Raw genomic sequence first — 26,537 nt, forward strand, 5'->3', positions numbered from 1 at the left:
ACAGTTGTTACACAAGCAGACAGTCAAGTGCAAACATTAAGCTATGAAGTGTCTCACTACTTGCCAGATCTTCCCACTATGCAAAAGTTTGCACTTCAGAGCATTTAATTAGAGTGTTTTGAGTAGAACCAGCTTTTTCCTTTCAGTCAAGCAAACAGTAACAGAGTAATTAAAAAAGTAATGAAAACTCAGTAAAAATTCCTTAAACCAAAGACCCACATTCAGTTGTGATTTCAAAGAGCATATGTCGAAGAAGACTCCTGCTCACTGTCATTTAGCAGGTTGTTAAAAAGTTTCAAAAATGAAATAAAAGTTAATGCATGTTAGGAGGGGTTTTTTTTTCTGATTTTTTAACTATCTTTTCTACTCAGAGCAGATACAAGGGCAATCAGAATAATAAGGTAAAACTTTCATCCTGTAGCATACAAAATCATTTTACACAAAGAGATGTGTTCGCTTCAATGGAATAATTTGCAGGACATGCAGGTGGTGGTAGAATTCAGGTCCAGAACTTTCTAATATTGATTACACTTACAGGTAGTTGCTTTGCAGAAAAATCTTTCTACTAAGTGTGACTGATATTTCACTATGCCAGACTTGTTGCATTGAAAGCAGTGAAGAAAGCTTTCTTTCATGGAATCGAAAGGTGCTGAAAAGATGATGGTAATTGAAACCATCATCACAAAATATACCCAGCATTATGTAGATAGTCATGTGAATTTACTTTTGCTGTCAAAAACTTGTTTTTGAAAATAAGCCTTGGCTTAGGATAACATGTAAAAAAACATTTTAGAACATTTTTCATAAAATGCAGTAATCAAAGTCCAACTCCTCATTTGCAGTCAAAGTTGTAGTACTTAAAAACATTAATTTAGTCTAGTGTTTCTTTCTTTTATGGGAATTTATAAAATATTATATAGGAGAAACATAGCAATCAGCCTTAGACCAGAATATAATAGGCTTTTAGATCCTCTAATGAGTTGTGTAAGAACAGTGTACCAAGAAAAGTCATGCATGTCATATATCTCTCCCTCATTGTAAAACATTGTTCTTAGATTTTACTGAAGCCAAAACAACTTTATCTTTTTAATTAAAAACCAAAAAAGGGTATCCAGTTTCACTACGCTTATGCAGAAAGAATATGTTTGGAGTTCTTGAAATCACATTGCAACACCAGTGAATTAAAAGAGGCAGGAGAGCAAGTATGTGGAAGGGACAAGCGTATGTAAGGCTGAGGCTACCCTGGTGCCAGCTGATGCATTCTCATGGATGCAAGGGAATCAACTCATCAGAGAGAGGGGAAACAGAAGTGATGGCACCTAACACTGGGGCAGGCCAAGATTTTAATAGAGCTGATGAACAAAAGGAGCACAAGCTAATAACCTTCACTGAGCCCAGCTAAGCCACTTTGTCATCTACCTGGGGCTGCCAGGGCTGCCATGTAATATAGGTCAGCATCAGAAGACAAGCAGCTGAAGTGGCCTGGAGCTTGCAGGAGAAATTCACCTGTGCAGACACTGGGATCCAGTCTCCTTCTCTGGACACATCCATTTGTCAGCACTCCCACTAGTTCTCTTTCCCTGAAGGCAGTGAGTTTTGTTGGATCCGTCTCTCATGACACAAAGACTCAAAACATTATGTCAAAAATATAAAATCCCACTTCTTCAGTGCTGAGCATCACTGAAGCCGCAGAGCTGATCACTTCTTATGCATTATCTACACACGAAAACAGGATCTTCAGTAGCTTTAGTCCCGCAACACAGCAGAACTGCCCTAGCTTTAGGTAAAAATGCCATTTCAGGTGTCAAACTGCTTTGCCTTCTCACTCTTCATGCCAGAAGTGTCTCGACTATTCAGGACATGTATCAGAGATGTGGTATAAAATAAATATTTAGGATGTGTGCAGGACTGGAGAAGAGGAGGCTGAGGGGAGACCTTATTGCTCTCTACAACTACCTGAAAGGAGGTTGGGGAGAGGAGGGAGCTGGGCTCTGCTCCCAAGTGACAGGGGACAGGACAAGGGGGAATGGCCTCAAGCTGCGCCAGGGAAGGTTCAGGCTGGACATCAGGAAAAAAATTTTCACGGAAAGGGTCATCAGGCACTGGCAGAGGCTGCCCAGGGAGGTGGTAGAGTCACCTTCCCTGGAGGTGTTTAAGGGATAGGTGGATGAGGTGCTGAGGGGCATGGTTTAGGGAGTATTAGGAATTGTTGGACTTGATGATCCAGTGGGTCCCTTCCAAAGTAGTGATTCTAGGATTCTATGATTCTATGACTGTAAGACTCCAATTCTAGAAGTCACCAAATAAAGAACAATTTTAGTTTATGGTTTTGAGTCTGCTCCTAGAAAATGTGAATTTCTGCTTATTTTGTTATGATTTGTTGAGGGGGGAGTTAAGATTAAGTCATTAATACAGCAGGCCAGAGTCTGAAGATACCCTCATACTGTTCCAAGTAAATGCCATTTCAGTCAGACAGACAGCTGCAGTGAACAGCTTCTTTAAGCAGGGCTGCCTTCAGACACTGCACACTTGTAACAAGCTAAATCCTACCATTAAGAGATTTAGCCCAGCTATGATTGTCAAAAGCTGCCTGTCACAAGGCCTATTTCTTCTCTATTCAGAGAATTAACAATGAAAGTACTTTCTGACGTGCTACATGAGATTTTAGGACACTTAACAAAAGTTGGCTCAACGGTGCTACCTCAAGAAATATAAAATGCCAGCAATGTTGACACTGTATGACAAATTGTATGTTCCTTAATATACTGTGTCACTCCATTGAGTTTTATAATTGGCACTGACTGTAGCTGAAATCTGATCCAAAGAATACAGAATTAATTGGCACTTGTTTTGTCCCTCTTAGCATTTTTCTAGGCTACAGATCTTTGTAAATATTTACTTAACAGGGTGGCATACTAATTTTTCTCATAAAATGTACATGCCCATATCTGTAATGATATAATTAGTTTTTTCTGTCAGATGACTGGCTAGTTGTGTACAGCCAGCTTAGACTGCAAGTGATGGGAAACTGCCTTTAGAGCTCAAGCGAAGGAAAACCTGTATATAAAGATTATCGTACCCTTTGACTTCTGCCAACCTCATTAAAACTATTGAAATTACAGAGGTTATTAGCCTGCCCCTACTTGAACAGCCCAAAGATTTTCAAGGAACCATTGTTCCAGGAAGAAGTACTATCAGCATTAACTCTGGGGTTGCACCAATTAAATCTCTATTCAGTACTCTCTCCTCCTACCCTCGAGAGTCACTTATAATAGCTCTCGTGAGCCTCTCCCCATGATTTTGACCAATTCCTATTGAAATAATTCAGTCTTTCTGGTCTTGATAGCATTCTGCCACCTAACAGCATGTCCCCTAAAGTCTCCTTACTTTTTGCGGCTGAGTTTGTTTTGCATTTGCTGGCTTCCTGGTGACTGGGATTTTGTAAACCTTGGTTACATCCATTCCCACATCTCTTTGAGGACTCAAAAGGCCTAATCAGCTCAGTCTCTCCTAGCATGGAAACACCTCAGTTGTGCTGGTTAACTCTCTCCTCTCTCTCTCTGGGTCAGCCTCAAGCCACAGAGAAGAATAGTGTCTCACCCCAAGGAGCTGCCCTGGGTCTGTCCAGCTCCCTGTGTTTGAGGAAGAGTTGCAAGGACAGACAACAAAGTGCTGGAAATTCCAATGGATGTTGCAGGTATTATAAGTCAGGACATCATCGTCCTGCCCCCTCTGCCCCTGTCCCTCCCCCATCTCTGTCCCTTCTCCCAAACAAATCCGCATCTGGACACAAATGAATAGCTAATCCTATTAGAAAACAGCATTTCAGGCCCATGCTGTAGTCCAAGCTCCATCATCATTCACAGTACTGTAATTCAGGAGTGACCTAGATTTACAATAGATAAACAGTGATGTAATCCTGGTATGAGCGAAGATTTACATCCTCATAGGTGTATATATATACACACATACAAATATATATATAAAAATAAAACATCTTGATTTCTTAGAGAACATCGCAAACTCCTCAAATTGCTGGCATCTCTGTAGCAAAATAAAAGCATGCAGCTTGCCCTTTTCTGGAATATTAAAATACCGTTTCCTTCTAAACAGAAGAAATTCAGACTATGGTTAGCTTTATTTTTCCCAAAGCTGGTCAGAGTCATTGCAGAGATTTTCAGAAGTCTTGGAAGCACGGACCTATCCCTGGCACACCCACCAGGATCACTGCTTGCAGATTTGTGTTTGGGCATTAATTTTAGAACCATTTCCAAGGATTTTTTAACTGGGCCTGAGGACGTGCCAAACAAGTGAAACTTATTACAGACTCAAGCTCCTAGCATGAGAATTATTTGAAGGGGAGAAGAGGAAGGAGGGGGGATCTGCGCTGTTTTTAATTTACAAATAACAGAAACAGTATTTTGGTTTTATTTTGGTTTCGGATACTTTCAGGAATTAGAATTATTCCTATGTACCTGACTTCTAAATGATACTGGTCCTACTGATGGAAACGACAATGCTAATATTTCTTAAACATCATTTTCTAAGAGAATGCATGCTTCTTTCCTCACCTCTTTCTCATGCAATCATTTGACATTTAACAATTTCTGGTAGTGCCAGATCTGTCAACATTCGGAGTGCAGCACACGATGATCACCTGAGAGACATGGACAGCACTCAACCTGGATTATGTGACACTCAGCATGTGCATCAAGCCATGTCCAGGACACCTCCACAAACATAAAAGGACCAGTGGAATATTTCTGGGCTGTGCTGAAGGTTCATCTCAGTCCTACAGCCACTTCATGCCATCACTATCTTTATTTATTTATTTTTTTTTTATCATGATCACTTGGGCTTCTGGGTAATTGGAACAATTAGGGTGATTAATTGCATGTTTGTAATAAAAACAGAAGACTAGTGAGGGTTACATTACAGGCTAAATATTTTCAGAAAACTATCAGCTGGTAGACATAACAAATGCGATCAGTCCAATGCAACATGAAGCTGCGCACATTGTGCAAACTGGTTTGCTCTGGAACTCAAATCTCCTTAAAAGAAGCCAAAGTGTTTAAAAAAATAAACTAAGTCAGAGTGCATAGGGGGAAAAGAAATATTGACATGTGAGGCCACTGTACTTCTAACATAAAGAAACATTGTTTTCCCTTTGGTCCTTTTATTGTCTAAATAGAAAGTGCAAAGCACGGCAGAAAGCACACAACAAGGCAAAGCGCACAAGTGAAGGTCATTAGCTTTTGCTTGGAAGCAATGAGTTATACTGAAAGGAAAATTAGAAAAGCACACAGTGGCATACCCACAATACTGACACATTCCTTAATGACAGCACGAACGCCAACTAACCTGCCTGCCACTACAACTCAAGCACCAATGCATTTGGTTAAACGATTGGGAGGTTAAACCCAAGGAAGGAAGATACACTGAAAGTTTCATTTGCTGAACCCTTGCTTACAAATCTGGGCTTGCATCCTCTACTCACCAGTATGCTATTGAAATGATTAAATACAACCTTCAACCAACCCCTCCTTCTGGATTTCTTTGCAACCACCTAATCTCCAAAAAGGCACTACTATAACTAAATGGAGCATGAATGCTTACTCAGATACACTTTCCAAAGAAGAAACAGGAGTCAAGAACAGGCATTGCCCTCCCTGCTCTTAAAGCATGCCAGCATATGGCAGAGTGCAACATTCCCTGTAAGGGAGAGGGTGTCCTAGATCTGCCACTACCATGCCAGACATGGCTCATCTAGTGCAATGTTGTTAGCATGGCCACCACTTCCCTGTCTGTCTCCTAAAGAATATGACAGCTGTCAGTGTTGTGTGATGAGCTCAGGCGTGCTCTGCAGAAGGGCTGCACATCTCTGAGCAGGGCTGACAGAGGCAGGCTCCACACCAAGGCAGGCAGACTTCTGGCGGCTCATGAGCCACCGCTCCTGCCACCATCAGCAGAGAGATGTCTGCCCCACACTCCACACAGACATTCCTTGGGCAGCTCAGTCCAAACCAATCTGTCACACCAGCGACTCTATAGGCGCTCATCAGCGGAGAGTCTCAAATTCGGCTGAGTCTTCACCAGGCTACTCAGTGAGGTGCACTATAAAATTCCTACATAAATAAAGAGGCAGCTTCTCCTATTGCCCACACTACCACATACCTGCTTGGCTACACTGGGAAAGAAGTGAATAGTGAAAGGTTTTATGTTCCGTTTGTATGATTGGAGACTTTGTACTTTAACACAAGCACAGGGTCACAGGGCAGGAACATGATGTTTTCTTTCCAGTCAGCATGAAACTGACATTTATTGGATGAGGGTTTTGTTCTATTTGTTTTAAGTCGATTACATTTTAACTCAGTTCAACAATGCTGGAAAACCTGACAAAATATTCCAGAGTGTTTAATCAACATGAACGTAATGGACAAATGTTTGAAATTTAATGTAAGAGTATATTGCAACGAAAATACATTCATTATACCAGTAGGTCTGTCTTTTTTTGATTCCAGTCACTGCCAAACATTTGTGTCTTTGCATCTGAGAAATCTGTTAAACATTTCTCTTTAGTTGAGAAAAGTCTTCTCAATGCCAGACTTTCTTGTGATTAATTATTGAAGAAATTGGCTTTTAGTTTTAATTTAACTGCATAATTTTTGTCACTCAATAAACCGCCAAGTCCTTACCTATTTAAGAGAATAAGCAACATGAATGTGTTAGAGGAGTGGAGGGCAGCGGAAGATTGCTGAAGTACACACCAGTAGGATTTCTGCATACTCCTTCCAGAAGGGGCCCATGAGTGTTTTCAGGTTTCATCACATACAAATCAAACAAAAAAAAAAAAAGCAAAATTAAAAGACTGGCTCTTCTGCAGTCAAATACTTATCTATTATCAATCCCATACAGGTTAAATGCCAAACTTCTGAATGTACCTTCCTGTGTTCTCCCTTGCAGCCTCACTTACCCTACAGGGGCAGGTTTCCTCAAAGCTCCTTATAGCTGTGTTAGCCCCAGCCCACAGCGATTTAGTGACACCACCACCTTCTCCGCAGCGTGGCAGCTGAGGCCACCAAAAGTCATACACTTCTGCCAGGAGTTGTATGCAGCCTGACTGGGACCAAGGCTCTTGGAATGGGAGTTGGGGACACTGGCACATCTCAGTGACAGCAGGTAGGACTCCAGCCAGACTGAGAGCTGCTCTATCCCAGTTGTCATCCAACCACATTTGTGACTGCTCTACATTTAGACAGCCGTCTTCACTTTTGTCAGCTTTCCCACTGAAAGATAATAATTTATGAACTGCATAGTAAGGATTTGAATTATATTCCTTTAGCTCCAGGCTGCTACTTTTTAACACAAACCAACTTGTTGCTACAGGGGAAGAAGCCTCTTTCTCCATCTTAGACCAGGTCAGATCTTGCATTCAAATCTGCAATTTGCTATGGGGATACTAACTTCAGTTTGATCACTGCAGAAAACGCAGAGTCATCCTGAGAGCCCATTTCAATGGCAAAGTGACTGCACAACAAAATGAACATTTACATTGTCATTTTGTCCACATCATTATCAAGAGAAAGCACAGGCTTATTGCTTTAATATTTCAGCACTTAATTGATCAGTTACACAGAAAAGTATTCTGAAGTCCATGAAGCTCTGATTTCATGTTTAAACCAGAATCCAGAAAAATTAATGTAATCAATAAGCACTAGTTCAATGAAAACACTAGAACAATTTATGAAAAACTGACTAAAATGGGCATTTAAAAAAAATGCAAAGCCATTTTAACTCACTTCTCACATTATTCAGTTCACTACTCTTAGCCCTTCCACATCTTGTAAAATATACAAGATGCAACAGAAAGATAGCTAAAAATTCTGCCTTTTCTGACAAGATTGTTTTGCTCTTTTAATGCACAGAATTCTGAAATACTGAGTAAAATTGGCTACTTGATGTTGCTCAAACATAAAAGAAAACTGATCCACCTACTGGAAAAGAACTTATTTTCCCAGTCAGGGCACTAAAAGAAGCCTCTGTAACACGATCCTGATTATGTTAACACAAGTAGTACCTATTCATACAGTTAGTATTACCTGAGGGTACAGCACTTTGCTGAGAAAACAAAACTAGCTTCTGTTGATCCAGAAATACCCTAAAGAAAAGCATCAGTCTGGCCTCATTTCAGTCACTGCTCAGGTGGAACAATTCTACCAACAGTCACTCAAAGCCTAAAGAACATCCTCCCTCAAAACAGTTTGATTATTCTACTTGCTGAAACTTTGCAGTACATTGAGGTTGTAGTTTCCAGTTTCTTTACTGCCAGAGACAGGAGTCCCAGTGAAAGTCTTGCAGTGACAGTAAGTGGTTAATGTAATGCTCAGACTCCAAGTTAAAGAAAGCACTTATATGACTGAGAGTTATAGAACCAATTCCATGTACAGAAGCTCATGTTAACCAAAGCACTGGAGGGAGCTTCAAAGTATGGTGACTTAGATTTAATCTGCCTCTTGTGCCGATCTAACAAGGAGAGCTGCACTGTTGTAATGTGAGGGTTTCTCATAAAAGTTTGAGCTCACTTACAGTCCAGTCAAATACTACTGAACTGCATAATTTCTGCCTGTGTTCTCCAAACAGTAACTCAGTCCTGCTCCTACTGAGAAACTGCTCCTCAACACTATCATGCATGTGTGTTTTATGCTTTTAATGAGCATTCTACTGAAAATGATAAATTCTGCTTAGGAATATTCATTTCATAGAATCATAGAATGGTTTGGGCTGGAAGGGACCCTAAATACCATCTCGTTCCAGCCTCCCTGCCATGGACTGGGACATCTCCCACTAAATCAGGCTGCTGAAGGCCCCATCCAACCTGGCTTTGAACACCTCCAGGGATGGGGCATCCACAACTTCCCTGGGCAACCTGTGCCAGTGCCTCACCACCCTCATCATGAAGAATTTTCTTCCTGATATCTAGTCTAAATCTTCCCTTCTCCAATTTATAGCCATTTCAGAACAACGTTGCTGGAATATTCTAGCTAAACATCATACACTGTCCTTTGCCAGAGATATTTAATGGGTTTGCATTCTAGATCACATATTGTTTTTCTTCCATGGAAGAAATAGCTTGTAAGGTTCTGAGTCTGCCTTCAGATCATAGTTAAATGTATGATTTTCTTCACACTTTGCAGAGCTAGCCTGCATTTTTGTTGCCTCTGACTGCACATCCCTCTAAAAGGAACTAAACTCACTGGGTGAAACACCAGCCCTCCAAGCACAGTCACTTTCTCTGCATGTTTCTGGTTTCTTTGTCAAATTCCCCTAAATTAGTCAGATGTAAAAACATTTATATTTGAGGGGAGAAAGTCTCGTGTCTGGTATGGACAAAGTCAATGTTCTAGAACCGTTGTGCCTGAATGTGTCAGAGGAAAATGAAACGTAGGAAATCATGCATGAAATACATGAAAAATGAACTATGACAAATTGTATGTAAGTTTGTGTGACTGCTACAAGGTCCCCATTGGGTCTTTGTAGGCTCTGAGTCAGTGCCATCGCCTTTACTTCTCCCCACTGGAGATTCCACTCTATTGTTACACATTTTAGCTCTACACCTGCAAAGGATTTTCATTTCCTCATTCTCTTGCTCAAGTTTGAAAAAAGAATGCCATTTTTCTGGGAAGGAGGCACTTTAGAATTGCCTTGATTACAATCTACTGCTCCAGAACATGAGCACAAGATACGCCATGCAAACCAGATCTGTACACAGGCTGTACTTCCACAGCTTTGTATTAAACAATTTTAACAGCCCTCAGGCATCATTTTTCTGTAAACATTTCAATTCCAAAAAAGGTCTGTAAAACCACAGATCTGACGAAATCAGGGTAAGAAGAGAATTACATGCATGACTTTACTCAGTAGGCCTGAAGTCAGTATTGAACAAAGCCTTCCTGATTCCACTTCAAGTACCACATCACCGGTCTTCATGAATCATCCACTAAGCTTATTTAACATCTAGCAAAACGCTGTATGATTTAAACACTGTAATAAACACAAATCAATTTGACAAGCTTGAATTTAGAGGGGAAAACTAGAAACTTGGTATAAAAATTTCTTTGACCAAGCTTTTCCCTACAGTTATACAAATAAGTTTATTTCTTTATATTACTATATAAATATATTTAACTCTCATGCAGAGAGGTCCTCAAAAATAGAGTCTCAAACTGAAGGTAATACAATACAGGTCAAACTGCACCAACCACCACTGAACATGCTCTAGAGAGAGTGATTGCCCCTGTCTGCCATACTGAAATAAATGGACAGTCCTCAGAGCACATCCTCTTCTTCCGCATAGTGTCTTTTCTTATAGTACTTAGTCCTTTTAGCAGGCAGATTGAGAGTTGCCTACCCTAAAAGTCATTTCCTGAGCTCCAGTCCATTCTGTGCAACCAAGAGCAGTCACTATCCTCCGAACTATCTATTGCATGAGACAGATCACATTTCACTTGGATTTCTCCAACACACCCACTTGCATATCTTCTAGAGAAACATGCTTACTGGCTTTAGACTTAAAGTAATGGAAAATTCACACCATCCTGTTGGTAATCTGTTCCACTGGTTAACCATCTTCTTCTGAAGTTTTACTTTTTAACTTGGTGACTGATACAAACAAACCAAATTAGTTTACCTAGTAAGAAGCACTGTAAAGACGTAAACTGGTCAGAAAGAGTCGAATTTCATTTGACCTTGAATGTTCTTAGACTGAAGAAGTTCAACATGAATAGCACAAGTCTCAAAGGGCTAACATTAGGGCTAAATGTCCATTATAGCTAAATTTAAGCCAAAAGAATCCAAAGCTACGAATAACTGTGTTGAATTACTTTAAAAGTATTTTGGCTTAAGTCTTAAATGTTTCCCTTTCCTGTGTTTAAGCTGCAAGGTTTTTTCTTTTAGATTTTTCAAATGGTAAAAATACTCTGAAAACAAGAACTTTTTGAATGGGCATCAAATGTAAAGCTACGTCAAGTGTTGATAAGACACGTTGCAAGCTTGATTTGAGCACAAGTCTTATAAGGAGCAGCTGAGGGAACTGGGTGTTTTCAGCCTGGAAGGAGGCTGAGGAGAGACTGTATTGCTCCCTACAGTTACCTGAAAGGAGGTTGTAGTGAGTGGGTGTTGGTCTCTTCTCCCAAGTACCAAGTGATAGGACGAGAGGAAATGGGCTCAAGTTGTGCCAGGGGAGGCTCAGATTGGGTATCAAGAAAAATTTCTTCACTGAAAAGGTTATCAAGCACTGCCAGAGGCTGCCCAGGGCAGTGCATAAGTCCCCATCCCCGAAGGTATTTAAAAGATGGGTGGATGAGGTGCTCAGGGATGTGGTTCAGTTGTGGACAGGTACAGTTGGACTCAATAATCTCAAAGGTCTTCTCCAACCAAATAATTCTATGATTTATACTGTGAAAGTCAATGCCACATATGCCTTCCAAAACTTGGTTATAAACTGTAGTTGTTTCTTAGCATGTAAGCAATCAGACAACTTATGAACTTGTCATTTTCCTGCTAGTAAGGACTAAGATATCGTAACTGACAGAAGTTATACAGGTTAAGTTAAGCTACTAGATAGAGATGTCCAATGTGACTGACCTGCAAGCATGCACAAAGCTCTCAGCTCTTCCTGGCATGAGCAGAGCCAGGTGTTTGATGTATTCTGTCTTGCTGCACAAGAGCCGTGGCAAACCACCATCCCGCCACCACAATTGTTTCAGTACTGGTAAGCACTTGCCTTGGAAATTCACTGGAGGACTAGTGGTTTGCTCTGCAACAGTGAACACACACAGATGCAGCGGAAGGTAACTCCTTCATGGACTGTTTTCCCCTTTGCACTGCTAAGGCTGAAGAAAGGCACATGCCCAGCCAGACCACAAAGTCATCATTTCTGATCTGTTCCCCCATCCACACAACATACTGAGGAATTTCACAATGTGTGTGGCCACTGCAGCAGGAAAATGGCAAGGGAATCATGAGCTCAAACCAAGAGTGCTTGAGTGTTTGATCTATGTAAGTAAATGAATATTTGATGATATCAGGGCTGAGGTGGGGGGCCAGCAGGAACCTTATGGATTTCAGTGGAGCTAACTGTAAGGTCTTCCACCTGGGATTACAGAACCTTGTGGGGCAGGTTATACTGGGTTCCATCTGGCAGGAGAGAAGGTCTGTGGAGAAGGACCTGGGAGTCTTAGTGGACAACAGAGTCAACATGAGTGAATAGTGTGCTGCAGCATCAATGGCGGCTAACAGGGTTCTGGGGTGCTTTAAGAAGGGCATTACCAGCAGAGATAAAAAGCCATTACCCCACTCAGCGGTCATCAGGCTACAGCTGGAGTACTTCATCCAGTTTTGGTCCCCACTATTCAAAAAAGATGCAGACAGGCTGGAGAGGGTCCAGAGAAGGGTCACTAAGATTGTCTGAGGACTGGGAAACCTACCATGCGAAGTAAGGCTGATAGAGCTGGGTTTGTTCAGCCCTGAGAGGCAAAAGCTTAGGAGAGACCTTATTACCTTGTACCAGTACATAAAGGATGTATACCAAGAGGATTGAGACTCCCTTTTTATGAGTAGTCACATAGAAAAGACAAGGAGTAAAGGGTATACATTTTTCCTGGGAAGATTCTGATTGGATTCCAGAAGAAAATTTTTCACCATAGGAACAGCTAAACATTGGAATAATCTCCCCAGCGAAGTGATGGATTCCTCTACACTGGACACTTTTAAGGCTAAGCTTGATGGGATGCTGGGCCATCTCATTTAAACTATATATCACCTAAAAAGGTTGGACTAAATGATCCTTAAGGCCCCTTCCAAACTGGCACTCTATGACACTCACTGGAACAACCAGGAACCAACCAGGCTTGGCACCATGCGGAGCCCACCCTCTCAGCCCTGGCCACTCCAAGGTACTGGCTGCTCAGCACCCATGAGGCTGGCGATCCAGGTGGTTCCACCATGCCCTGCCATGCCCATTAACAGCCACCAATGAAGGGCAGCTCTGCCCCATTCCCCTTCCCTCCGCTGATCCAGCGTGCTCCACTTAACCAGTGACAGGGCTGTGAAGTGGCTGTGCCCCACTTCTCCATAGCTCGTTCCACTGGTATAAGGGAGTGGGCAGGGCAGACAGTGTGTCCCTGCTGTGCCATCCCGGCTACCCCTTGGCACAGAGGGGAGTGTTGGGGCTGGGCAGTGCCCCTTGCTGCGGGCAGTGGCCACCTTTCCTCTCACAGCCTTTGGAATAGGCATTTGCTAAGGTGTATTCACAGCATCCTGGCCCTCAAAGTTGTGGGGCGTCTCCCTCGGTGTGAATAGAACCACTCAACTTCTCTGGATGCTGATGATGAGCAGGTGGCTTTATCCTCCAGGGCCACTCCCACCCCCACAAGGGAACAGGAGTCCAGGGATGGATTTTCCATTGCCCTCTCAGCATCCCTGTTGAGCTTGCCAGGTGCTTTATTTCTTTAGATGGGAATTATTTTATTATTTCCCTGATTTTTTAAAAGTGTACCTCCCCCATTCATTCGCCTGGCATTGCACTGGCCATGAAAAACACAGCGAAGTGTTTGGAGAAAAACAAAGAGCAGCTGCAGGCTCTGTCAGTAAAGAAAGCAAACTATGCAGGTGGGGCCTCTGCAGATCCAGCAATGCCAGGCAGCTCTGGGGAATGGAATCACTAGCTGCATGTGTGCCTTTGGAAAGGCCCACGGGAATATAGCCAAAGTGCCTAGAGATATGTAGAACACATTTCCAATCCCAGGACTGAGGAACATCGGGAACTAAAGAACCATGTCACACTCTGAGACAGTCCATGAGGAAAGAAATGTAAAAAACTATCTGCAGGTACATGAGATTTTTTAATTACTTAAGTGTATATTTACTGTTGGAAGTACATAAGAAACAGACTCTCTGCACTTTGAACAAAGGAACATGTTTCCTAATGGGAAATAGAGCCTGTTGTGAAAAACTGGGAAGGTTCTCCCAGGGAACCATGGATATGACTGTTATTTAAACCACGTTTTATAAAAAGAAATGTTTTGTATTTGCTATAGCTTATGTGGCTTGGACACTTTTGAGTAGATTATACCAGTAAGGCTACAAAACCCTGGCAGTAATTAGTAAATGAAAACAGAAATGCTTCCACAAGAAAGTTACATAAAATAAAAGTGAAAACAGAAGGCGATCACAACTGGCCTATCATTCTCTCCACAGGCAATCAACCTATGAAGTCACTAGTGAAGTTGCCACTAAGGTTGCCCAGCTAATGACAATATCCAAAGAGCCAGTGGGAAGGTCCAGCAGTGGGAAAACTGTTACCCACTGTAAATAAAAGTAATGCTAAAATGAACCTGCTTGTTTAGGTGTTTGTTTTTTTCTCAGAAATGTTCTAGCCTAGGCTCTTCAAGCCTTACCATCCTTGATAAGACATACCTGTAAGAATACTCATGCAAGCAGTATGCATGGGTGGGTGAACAGGCACATCACTGCCTGGTGATCTGTGGTGGCTCTGGAGGAGCTCTCTCAAAGGCCCAGGCTACAATAAAACATGCAGTAACACACTGACTTCAAGAATAGATTCCACAGGCTTTCTTTACATTTGGATTTCTCCCTTATGTTCTGGCAGGCAAAGTAGAGACAGAACTCTGTGACTAATGCTAATGTTGCAGTAGTAAAATACTGGGCAAAAAATAGGAAAACCAGACCCACTTGCCCATAAGAATGATTTAATTAAAGTTTCCACTGTTCAAAGTAGGTATGTTTCACATCATAAAGAATTTTTCTGTCATGAAAATTATTTTTTTAAGGGGAGGGAGAATTTTGTTTGCAGCAAGCTGACTTTATTGGTAGGCAATTAAATATTTCTTTGGATTGCTGTTCAAAATTAATTACTCGTTAATGTGGAAAAATCAGCTATAGACTTGCTGTAGATTCAGAGGTTTCCAACTGGATGCATCTAATTCCAAGTAGAAAAAAGAGACCCAGTAAGAATATTATAATTACTGTCATACAAAAACCTTCTTCAGTTCAGATGTAGAAGTCGATACCACAGAAGTGTTAACATCTAGCAGTTTGCTGCAGGGCAATGACAAATGCATCTTACACGTCTTTTCGGAATGGACATATTACGTGATCCTTCTAGAATCCCTTGGGTTTGTTTTCTTTTTTCCAAAGCTCCGACAGAAAATGCAAATCTACAATAATCTGAGGTTTTGGACAGTGTCACCAACACCTCCATATAAAACTTGGATCCCAAATGTGCATACCTAACCAACGCTGTCAACTCTGTACCCTTACAAATAATTCCACTGAAAGTAATTAAATTAGTGGTGTGAGTAAATGCTAAAGGACTGGTTCCTGATTTCAGGTTTTCCCCTCCAATGCACAAACAAAGCTTGTTGCTCTGTGATGACTGAGGGGCTTGCAGTGAGGACAGAGGACTGACAGAGTGTCAGGAACAGCATCTTCAGAAGTTCAGATCTGTTTAGCAAGGGAGTCAATCCTCAGAAATCAGAAACTAATAATGACCACAAATCCTATGTGCAGAATTCCCATTGCAGTCAGTAGCAGCCTGCATGCAGAAAGCTTTCAGGAGCAGGCATCATAGCCAACTTTCCTTTTTGTCCCCAAATTTTATGAATTTGACCAAAGTCTATGTGGCTCAGCCTTAATAAAAAACAACAGAATTCTGGGATGATTCAGGCTGGAACAACCTCTGAGTGACTTGTTTAATCCAAATCATTCCATTTCAATCCAAACTGATTTCATTATCCCTAAGTCACTGGAGTCACAAGAGACCCTAGAGTTTAATTACTGGAAACACTGGTTGGCACTAAGTTTGGAAATAAGATTATTTGCTTTGAAGTCCTTAAGTGCACAGTATGATAATACCAGTTGTCAAGGAACATTTTTTTTCCTTGATTAAAAACGACAAGCTGAGCACAAAATGGAAGAACAAAACCTTGAATTATGCACATAAGATAATTATTGCCATCAACTGGAGAGTTACTAATTTTATTTTTCTTACTACGTTATTTACTTTTCCATGCAGAGATAGTTGCAAGAATGTGGAGACAAATTTCCTAAAATGTAAAACTCTGAAATGACACCAAACAAAATTTGACTGATTATATGACGGTGCATATTAAACAGTATTTGCCTCACTAGTGATGTGAGCTAATTGTAACTGTTCACCTCCTAGACTTTACACTGGGATAGATGTCTGCCGTTTTGTTACAGAAGGTAATCAGCACAGTCAAATGTGATTTGCCTCTGTCCCTGGTCACTTTCTGGTCTTGGTAATAGTAAGGTTTGGTAGTGGTTTTGCATCTACTTTGCCACAGCTGACATAATGTTCTAAAATTAAGTTGTATTCCCCCTCAGATTTTCTTCTCCAAACTGAAGACTCCAGTCTATTTTAAAACTCCCCTTGTAAGACAACTCCTCCATCTCCCTGTTCAGTATAACTGCCTTTCTCTTGCTCTTTTTTAAATTCACTACATCCTTTTGGAGATTAACAGTACTCTGGAGAGGAACACAACAATGCAGTGAGAGAGATCCTACTGGAGTGCCCTGCAATCACTCAGACAGCCGAAATAAAGGCTTTGGTTCACTCACTGATAGTTCAAAAAGATCAAGGAAAAGGAAAATAAGGAGTGGCTGGATGCAGTCACTCACACAGAAAAACAGAGAGAAAACAGTACTGCATATGCAGTGTATCTATGGCTGTGCATTACAGTTAGTGAAATGGGCTGCAGTCCATCTTGCTTTGAGATTTAAGGGGTAATACAACACTGAATTTGACTTCAGAAAATTATCTGGGAAGGAGACTATTTATCTTGTATGTTACTATTTTCTTAGGTCATTATATATATATAAAAAACAATCCTCCATCCACAGAGGATCCTGCATTGTGGGTGCTGCTGGTATTTCTATTTATAGATTATTTTCTTTTGAAAAGAGCTTTGTTCTAGCCAAACACATTAGAGAAGTATTCAGATTTTCCCAAACAGACAGTAGTTTTAAGAGCAGGCTTGGGACACTCCTGGGAGCAAAAATTCTGTTGCAAATCTAGAATATAACACGTGGTACATCAGATTATTTGCTATAGATACATGTACTTTTCACTTTTTCCTCCTGGCAGTTCTAAGCTAGCCCCTTTAATTTCTGCCCCAAGACCCTGCGTGCTGGAAGGCATTCTAGCAAATCACCTACTACATTAAAATAACAACAAAAAACTTTTCAGTTTAGTTATCACTTCTTTACATCTTGCATTGAGCAAAAGATTATTAATACAAGTAGCAGAAAAGAAGAATATTTATTTTACTGCACTCACCTCTACAGCAGCAGTGAAACGTTGTAGAAGAAAAATAGTGAAGCCTAAATCTCTCTCCAGACAAGTTTGTTACACAAAGCTGGTCAGGGCAACATCTGACATTTGGCTAGAAACATTACGTGTAAACATGCAAACCTCAAATCATCAAAACCGTACCAACAATTTTATATGAATTTTTTAATTATACAAAAGTCGCCACAAAATTTTCAAACATTAACAACTGATCCACTTACTACAAAACCAATTCCTCTAGGTAAAACAGGAGAGGAATGTACCTTTCATTTTTAATTAAACGTTTTCATTGAAAGTTGTAATATGTATGGATTTGACTAATTATTATTCTACTTGGTGTTTTGTCCTAGTTTCCTAGGCAATCTCTTCACACCTTATGCCACAGCACGATTCCAATACACATGTATAAAGCTGTCCACGAGTCCTTTAGAAACAAACAACACTGCTTACTTTCAGCTATACTGATTTAAACAAATTGAAATTCTGTATAAACCTTCAAGGACATTCAAAATCCTGAAGCCTGTGTGACAAGAAGCTATGCCAAATCGGTCTGTCCCCAACCTGAATGGAAGGTGCCTTAAAGGCATTTCACCCAGAAAACAATGCAGAGGCACTGGATTTCAGCCTGTATCAGACCTTTCAGCAAATTCCTCCCACGCCCTCCTTGACAAGTGTACCAAGCACTTACTGTTCTCTCAAGCCTGCTGACTCCAGTGAATCATGTTGTAGGCAGCCAAGTAAATCAGCAACCCAGACTGTCTTGCCATCCTCTCTCACTCAGTCTTCAGGCTCCACATCACTTAACTCTTCCATAATATTCAGAACCAGGTTTACCTTTACAGCAAATTGATATACAAACAACACATTTTTGACTACTGTCATGAACATGAGAAAGCTACAGGAAGTACATGGCTCAGGGAGCCATTTAACCTCATTAAATGACACAAATTGAGAGTCATCATCATTTGGTGCTTCCACCTGCTTAGAGGGGAAGGGATTTACCATGACTCTGGAAAATCCCTTCTAGGAACAAGGGCTTTACAGTGCTAGGGTAGCAGAGCTTTGAGCCTGGCAGCTCTAAGATTATCATAAAGTGAGGCAGGGGACTAATTCCCTTCTACTGTTTGTTGTGGCTGCTCAGTTTCACTCTACCCCCATATGAATTAACAATCTCCTCAGTAACGAAAACAGGTTTGCCTGCTACCCAACTCTTCTCCAGCACATTTACTGTTTAGAATATAAAGATTGGTCTCCATTTGTTTCTTCTGCGGATGAAGATGGCTGGCCAGGTTCACGATCCAACTCTGATTCCTGACCATCAGCTTCAGCAGCTAAAAAAAAATGAAGAATAGAAATAGGTCAGAGTTAAACAAGTCAAAACCACCAAGCCCTGTGTTTCAGTTTGCATCACAGCTGGTATCAATCACATTTCCAGAGGTAAATGCTCAATGCAAAATGACTTTTGTCAATCCATTTTGTTTTTCAGCCCAGTTAATTCAAAGTCGCTTGACAACAAGAGGTGCAGCTCTACAGACTGAGACACTGCACTTCAGGCAGCAGTTGATTGTTTCAGCCATGCTTAAAGAAATGGAGCAAGAGCGCTTCGATCATTGAAGCTGCAGTGGAATAGAAGTATGAGGCAGACTCTTTTGCCCATTTAACTGCAGTAAATCTATGCCATGCTTTTTTAACATGCCTGTGAATTCTCAAAGGCCTTTTCAGACTGAATAATCCCTTCTTCAAATCCAACTAGGGATTTCATTTTGTAAAGTATTTACTTGCCAATTTGCATGAAAAGCGCCCTCATATCCTCACAGGTGACTTGAATTTTTGTTTATTTTTTTCTGTGGCTTGCTCTTTTAGAAAGCCAACAACCTGCAGTCAGACTCTCTTCTTAGATGCTGCACCGTCTGTTTTACTGGACATCTGTTCTGCTTATTTTGTCAAATCTCCATAACATTAGTAGTCAATACTGCGTGAAATTGTGTAACAACATGGCCTATACTTCATATCTCCGTTGTAAACCTAATTGGCCTCAGTCATTCCACTGGAGTCAACTATTGACTCAAATCTTTTAGAGGCAACAGATTCTAGCCTTGGACAATCTTTTTCACATGGGATTTTTTTTTTTTCTTTTTTATTTGCCTTCATCTCAGATTCCCTTTGGGCAGATATTTCTTCCCACCAATTATTCCCTGCTAGTTTTCTATAGCCATTTTCCTGAAACTGTATTGCCAGAGAGCTCATTTCACCTCAATTCTGGAGGTCTCCCTGGAGGAAGGTTGTTCCCAAGTTTAACTGCAGGTTTGAGTCAGTTTCTTTCTTGGGAAAAAAGACATTCTGCAATACTAACACATCCATTTCTTACAGCTTTTCTCTTTTTCAAGCATCCTGAATTCCTGAATCAAAGAATTATTAGTTTCACTGTAGCTTCCCTCTACATCTGCATCTTCTGCCAGTAGACTATTTTGTGTATGACCTCATGCAGAAGTATCCCCCCTCACTGGGTCACAAATGCAAATTCCAACACATCGTGGAACAAAAATTGCTGTGTAGTGGAATTAATTTGTACTTTCTCTATAGTACTAAGAAAACCAGGTTGTTCTTTGAACAGCAAAATCCATGATGCATTGTCTCCCATAGCTTTTTGCCTGGCTTGTGATTTCCCTGGTGTGTAATAAGGGCTGAGGTCACTAGACGGCATTTTGCTCTCTGGGGGGGGTGGGGAGGGTGGTGCTCTCATGATCTCTCTTCTCTATCCCATTGCCTGTTTTCATGATTGTTCCTCATGCAATACCACTACTCCTCTCCACGTCCCCCGTTTGTCTGCTACTCTCTGTTCCTTCCCATTCACACACACTCCAACATAATAGCTGCAGCTCCCTTTAGGCTTTCTGCTACTGCAGTATCCCTTGGATCTCATCCCCTCCAAATCACAAGGCCCTTTAATACTCACATACACTTCCTGGTTTGCCTGCCAGCCTTCAGTTTCCTCTCTTGCCCTCAAATTCAGCCCACTCAATTTCACGCCCAGCACACCGGCATCTCTTAATACCTTTGTCAGTATCTTAAAATACTTTTACATTGCTACAATGTCTGTACACCCCCAACACCGACATATTCTTCATATTCCCCTTGTCCACATCTCCTGCTTATTTGCTTTGGGTTTCCAGCCAGACAAGAAGCAGGTATGCTCGGACTGCTCTGAAGATACGTGCCCACTGCTGGGATGTCTGACAGGCACTTGGTTGTTGGCCAAGGCACACACCCATCAGCTGGGAATTGAGTACAAACTGACAGTTACGCCAAACAGCACAGCACAGCTGCAAACAAATGGTTTTGTGGGAGGCATCTGCTTCCCTTGCAGATCAATATTACGCAGGCCTGCGATCACAACAGGTATGTTTGGCTGAGAGTTAGCTAAGGGGTTGAAAATTAACAGAAAATGGGCCTGCACAAGCCTTATGTTATTGAGAAGCCAGGCCAAAAAAACTCCAACTTATATTTTGATAACCACCATCTTTTCAATTCAGGTGAGGCAACTACACTTATCTAGTTCTTCTCCCTCTTATACAAGCTATTTGATTTTTCACTGTGTGATTATTGTAATCTGCTTCATAAACAGTAAGAGTAAGGATTTTTTAGTCTCGTGTTCTGCATTTTTAAAAAGAATTTAAAATAACACTGGCTATTCGCTGATCTAGTGCTAGTGGTTAATTCTCTGAGCAGCTCTACCCTCTTGTGGTCACAGCTAGCTGCAGCCAAATGAAATACTTGCAAATATAATCCCAAATATGTCCACATGTAGGCACAATACATGAAAGAGACTCAAAAGAGAGAGGCACAAAGACTTAACTGCCAGAAATTAAAAAACCTATGAGATCAATAAAACAACTTGATATTTTGAAGATTCAGTCTTTCATTTACAGCAATTAAAATGCAGGATTTTCAGATGAGCAAGGAACTTCATATTATTTATGCTGTTAGTCCCCATTTTTGTTAACATTTTGTCTAAATTGCAATAGAGATGAATCATTCTTAAATATGTCCCACAAATGAGCTATTAGAAAAATATTTTCATTTTCAGAACATCAACTGATCATAATCTGGAATGGCTCTGAGTCCTGGGCCTCCAACGTCTGCATCAGATTGAGGTGCTTGTCAGCTAGAAAGCCCAAGTATGTCAGGCTGGTTTCCCTAAGGCAGCCCTACCCAGAGCCATACAAATTGGAAATGTGTCTTGGGATTTCAGAATCTCAGTCCTGGCTCCATCACACTCCTCTCTGAAACCCTTAAAGCTAGCTAGAATCAAGGTCCCTTGATGCTTCCTTGAAGGTCCCTTCTGTGGTTAGGTATTGAAACCACGGTAAATCTGGATGTCCCAAGGCTCATCTTATAATTCCTTACCAGGTGCTTCCTTGGTTGTTTCAGCCAACACATTCAGTGAAAGGGGCGGTGGAAGGTAATGAATTCCTGGCAGAAAACTTGGTGGGATGAACTGAGGCACAGAAGTGTAGTATGCTTGATGGAAATCTCCACCTCCCTCTGGAATCTGCAGAAACACATGAAGCAAAGCATCTCCCATCTAAAGACTCTCTCCAAGATACATCTACGGTATCAAACAATTTCTGTGTCGTTTTTTACCTGGAAATATTACATTTTTCATCCATTTTGTGGCAATCTGCTGCCGCGCCCATGAACGTATTAGCATGTGCAAAGCCTGTGCATAGTGTAACACGCTGCAGCTGAGAAGTAGCAGCTTCTCAGACCATGCCTGAGCTGAAACTGACCTTCTAAGTCCTCTCATCTGTTCTGGCATCTCATTAGGGCAGTGGGTAAACCAAGGGCAGCTCACCTTCACCACTGAGCCAGTACACTTGCCACCGAACAAGTGTGGAAGTCTTCATGCAACTGAGAGGCAACCTAGGAAAATCCTCCTGGCCACCACCTCCCTGCTACTTATGAATTTTGCCCTGAGCCCAGTGAAGTCAGTGGTTCTACAGTGCCACCACACGGCCGCCGTCTTCTGTGATCACCAGACTGCTAAAGCACGGTAAAACTCATTCCATGAGCAAGGAGAGATTCCATCAGACACACTAGCATCTGAAAAATAGGAGCATTTCTCTCTTGGATATGGCCATGCACCCTGGTACAGACAGAGCTTGTATGAAATTTTCCCACCTGTTTCAGGACAGCTAAAAATTAAGTTCAAAACTGCATACAGTGATGGTCTAGACAAGGCATTTCCCAACCTGTGCATATCCAGCCCACCAGAATAATTCATCTGGAGCTCAGACTGCTGATAGCCACCCTTTTTCTCGGTAACCCCTAAAATGTGACAAGGAATTTGCAGGCATAACAAATCTGGAAGTCTTCAGGCAAATCACTCTACCTTAACACAAACTGATGAATTGTACTCAACACAGACAGAATGCCATGTGACAGCTGGAATTCTGATAATGTGCCCAACGGTGGTACAGAAACTGGACACTACCAGTTTACACCACTGTGACTCATGGCACTGAAAGGAACTGGAAGTGCCCACACACCATTACAACTGAAAGACAATTTAGTATCTTGTTTCTTACCAGGTGTGTGGTTTGAAGGTGTGGGCCCTATGATGCTAAACATAATTTTTCATTTGAAACTTCTGTTAAACACAACAATTTTCCACTGTTTTTGAAAAACCAAATGTCTCAAAACAGAAGTATCTGGCCCTGCTGATTTGCTTCCTTGTAGAAGCTGATTTTCCCCTGTTCTTCTCTGTGGCTGTGGCACCTTGGGCACGCCCTGACATTCTTCCACCCCATTAGATTTGTCCTACATGAAATAAGAGGAACCTCCCAGTAAGCATTCTGTGTTGCCTGCGCTGGCACAACATGACCATAGTAAGTGTCCAGCTGCCATCATTCCAAAAGGCTGTTGCAGACGTTAGCAGGACATAAAAGCCTCAAAACATTCCACAAAGTCTGGCCCCTTGCAAGTACATGGGTTTGCTCTACTGAGTTCAAGTCAGACTACTAACATCACTACTTGTGAATCTTTTCTTCAGCATAATACATCAAAATGCTATGAAGTAACTGATAAACAGGATACCTTTTCATGGCTACTTTACCAGCAAGAAGGCAGCTTAAAGCAAAGACAGCAGTATTTCTAGAGATAATTAAGAGACTGCTACTTACTGACACAGAAGCTGCATTCCCTGGCCCATAGTTGCTAGGAATGCGTCGGAAACTTCTTTGATATGATATCCCTGGAGGTGATGGTGCTCCCCTACAGCCTGACTGATTGATGGCAAATCCCATGGGATATGCGTTGTAAGGATATATCCCAGAACATCCAGGGTACACTTTCGGAGGTTCTCTTTCCAGGTATTCTGAGTTGACCATGTATTCTGGAGGAAAAGCAGGGTGAGCTAGGGAACAATGAGAAAAAAACCAAATAAAACTAATCATGCAATTCTATGAAGTTCAGTAGAAGAAGCTGCAGGACCTTATTCGACTCTCAGGCAGGAGAATCTGGCCCTTTGATTTCATGCTTGGCTCTTCATGAATTTATTCTGTGATTTTTTTAAGTAACTAAAGAAAAGTGCAGCAGATGACACTGTAATGTGGAATGATCTGCGTTCCTCATAGTGAACCTAGTCCTTAGTAAAGCACTGGCTGCAGCACTTTATTCTTTCAGTACATCAGCAACAGCAAAACAACCTACCTCAAGGCTTCTAACAACCAGAACAAAAATCTACAGAGTAAGAGTTCTAACTTTAGTCCTATCTGTCACTTCTTACGTTAATTTACAGACAAAGGCTCAGTTTTAAGGACATACACAGGCAATTTCAGATGCAGGAATCAGTTACTTCCTTTGCTTTTTTATCTTGCATCTGGAATCTTTTATGGCCTCTCTGAAGTCTGACAAAACAAGATAGGTTATTTGAATACAAATAGGGTCTGCACATCCTGCTGTTGGTAGAGAAGTGGAAAAATTTGCTTCGAGAGTAGATTAACTTCTGGGGTACTAGAATTATACTATTTGTTCCTAACCTTTTTATTTCCAAATTGACAGCAGGTAAAAAATGTTATTAAGGGATGAACTGACAGGTATATGTACAGTTAGCATCTTCCATAAAGGTAATTTTCTTAGGAAACCTAAAAAATAGGGGAACAGTTATTGACAGATTAGGTCAGAACTACAGATGCCTGAAACGAGTCTTTCCTCTGGCCTTCTCAGAACAGCATTTTGTCCTGCAGGCTGCCAACTCTCCAGAGGCTCAGTCTAATGAAGACTGCAGTCAGTAGGGATTTCGGTAAAATTACTGTAGTAAATAGTAATAGTATGAAATTACTGTAATAAATAGTAATAAACTAGACAAGTCAGATGAAAGACTCTATTAAAGGAAGCAGTTTAAGAGGTGACAGACCATACAACTGTTCCACCTGCAAAATCTATGCTCTGGTCTTAAATACCAAATGCACTTTTATACCAAGTGATCCCAGCCAAATTCAGTCTTTGCTATAGGAATTAAGGCCAAAAGGTCTCTTTCTTTTACAGTGCTATCATGAAATGGCTGCTTCAGACAATCACAGCAGTAACTTCCCCATTTACCTGCCATCGTTGAGGTTTTTAGCATTTTTGTTGCTGGAGGCTCATGCCTGTGAATTTATAAGCAGTGAGACAGCATTCAGAGAATCACAGAATCATAGAACCACTAGGTTGGAAAAGACCTCTTAGATCATCAAGTCCAACCTGCAGTGCACAGTGGATCGCAGCTTTGTTTCCCTCCCAGAAAAAAGCCACTTGCTTAAGTTTCAGCTTTGCCATGAGCATCGAGGCCGCTGCAAAGCGGTGCGGCCTGTGCAAACCCCACAGAAGGGAAAACAAATACAGGGTTGCACATTCAACACACTGACTGGATACCCATGAGGAAGGAAGGAGGGAGAGACAGTAGGGCAGCTGGAGCCTGAGAAATAGAATGCCAGCCTGAGAAATAGAATGCCAGGGTCTGGGGGAGAGAAGAGGGAGATGAGTGTGGAAAGCAAGATGGCAGGAAGGGGACGAGGCTTTGGGAGAGGCCCTTACCATAGTCCCAGAAGGGAGGGCCGCCGGGAGCCGGCGGCGGCGCCCTGTACGCCGTGGCTTTGCTGTTGCCCTTCATGGCCTCGTGGCTGCCCTGCTCGAGGCCCGTGGGCACCGCTGCGCCCTCCCCCGGGACAGCAGGACTCGGGGGGTCGGGCACCTGCCGCCGCAGGGCCTTCTGCGCCGCCATGATCTTCTGGCGCTCGGAGATGAGGGCACACTTGTCGCAGAGGCAGAACTTCCAGCGACAGTGCCCGGCGTGGCCCTTGACGGGCACCACGAAGCCGTGGTTGCGGCAGCGCGAGCATCTAGGGGTGCGCGGGGACGCCGCCGTGGCCTCGCTGGCCTCCATGGCCTCGCCACCAGCCTGATGCCTCGGCAGTGACTCCCGGGCGCTTATGTGGGGCTCGGCGTGTGGCAGGCGGGGCAGGCGAGCCCACGGCGCGGGTGGGGATCGCCCTGCGCTGCCTTGGCCCTGCCAGCCTCCCTGCCCGCCTCCCCCTCGGCCCCTTGGTGTGCCCCAGAGCTCAGGATGGGGGCTGGAGAGAACAGGTTCCACCTTGGAGTACCTTTCCGTGCACAGAGATGGAGTGTGCATGAGAAAGAAACACAGTGTCCTTCACAGAGCTGTTGGGAGGTTCCCCTTTTGGCACTTTAACATCTGCACTCTCTTCTGTACCTCTCGTGCATTTGCTTTTTAATATGCACGGGATTACAGTTCCATTTTGTTTCCAATTTGCAGCACGCTTCTCTTGATCAGGAGGAGCGACTGCCTACGCAGAAAAAGCCCCACACTTTCATCATTCTGTTTCTCAAAACAAGGTGCTGAGATGAAGGCAGAAAGCACATGTCAGTCGAAGACCTGTCTCCTCTCACAACTCCGTATTCTTTGAAAACAAAGACAGGCTTACAGTTAGAAATAACAGGAATGCTCCAGTTCCACTACTGCTGAGAAAGCACTTGCTATTTGTTACTGCTGGTAGCTACAAAGCATGATTTACAGAGTAGCCCATTTCCAGGAGAAAACTCTCCATTTTGCAATGTAATGCACACACTGCTGAATTTCTCTCCTATG

The 26,537-nt window shown here is 42.1% G+C and overlaps 1 protein-coding gene across 4 annotated transcripts in view; it reads right to left on the reverse strand.

The window, feature by feature from the left end:
• The window catches only part of DMRTB1 (DMRT like family B with proline rich C-terminal 1), a 64,555-nt gene extending 38,741 nt beyond the window's left edge, over window positions 1–25,814 (reverse strand). The window contains exons 1-4 of one of the 4 annotated variants that reach the window (XM_009560683.2): window positions 25,466–25,814; window positions 23,572–23,804; window positions 21,797–21,941; window positions 18,078–18,720 (exon numbers count right to left, since the gene is read on the reverse strand). In XM_009560683.2, coding sequence (XP_009558978.2) covers window positions 18,614–18,720; window positions 21,797–21,941; window positions 23,572–23,804; window positions 25,466–25,814 — 834 coding nt within the window. In that variant the 3' untranslated portion in view covers window positions 18,078–18,613. The other 3 variants (XR_008451032.1, XR_008451033.1, XR_008451031.1) reach the window with 3 other exon arrangements.
• Window positions 25,815–26,537: the final 723 nt, after the last annotated feature.

The sequence above is a fragment of the Cuculus canorus genome, chromosome 8 (genome assembly GCF_017976375.1).
Source record: "Cuculus canorus isolate bCucCan1 chromosome 8, bCucCan1.pri, whole genome shotgun sequence".
NCBI classification, from domain to species: Eukaryota; Metazoa; Chordata; class Aves; order Cuculiformes; family Cuculidae; genus Cuculus; species Cuculus canorus.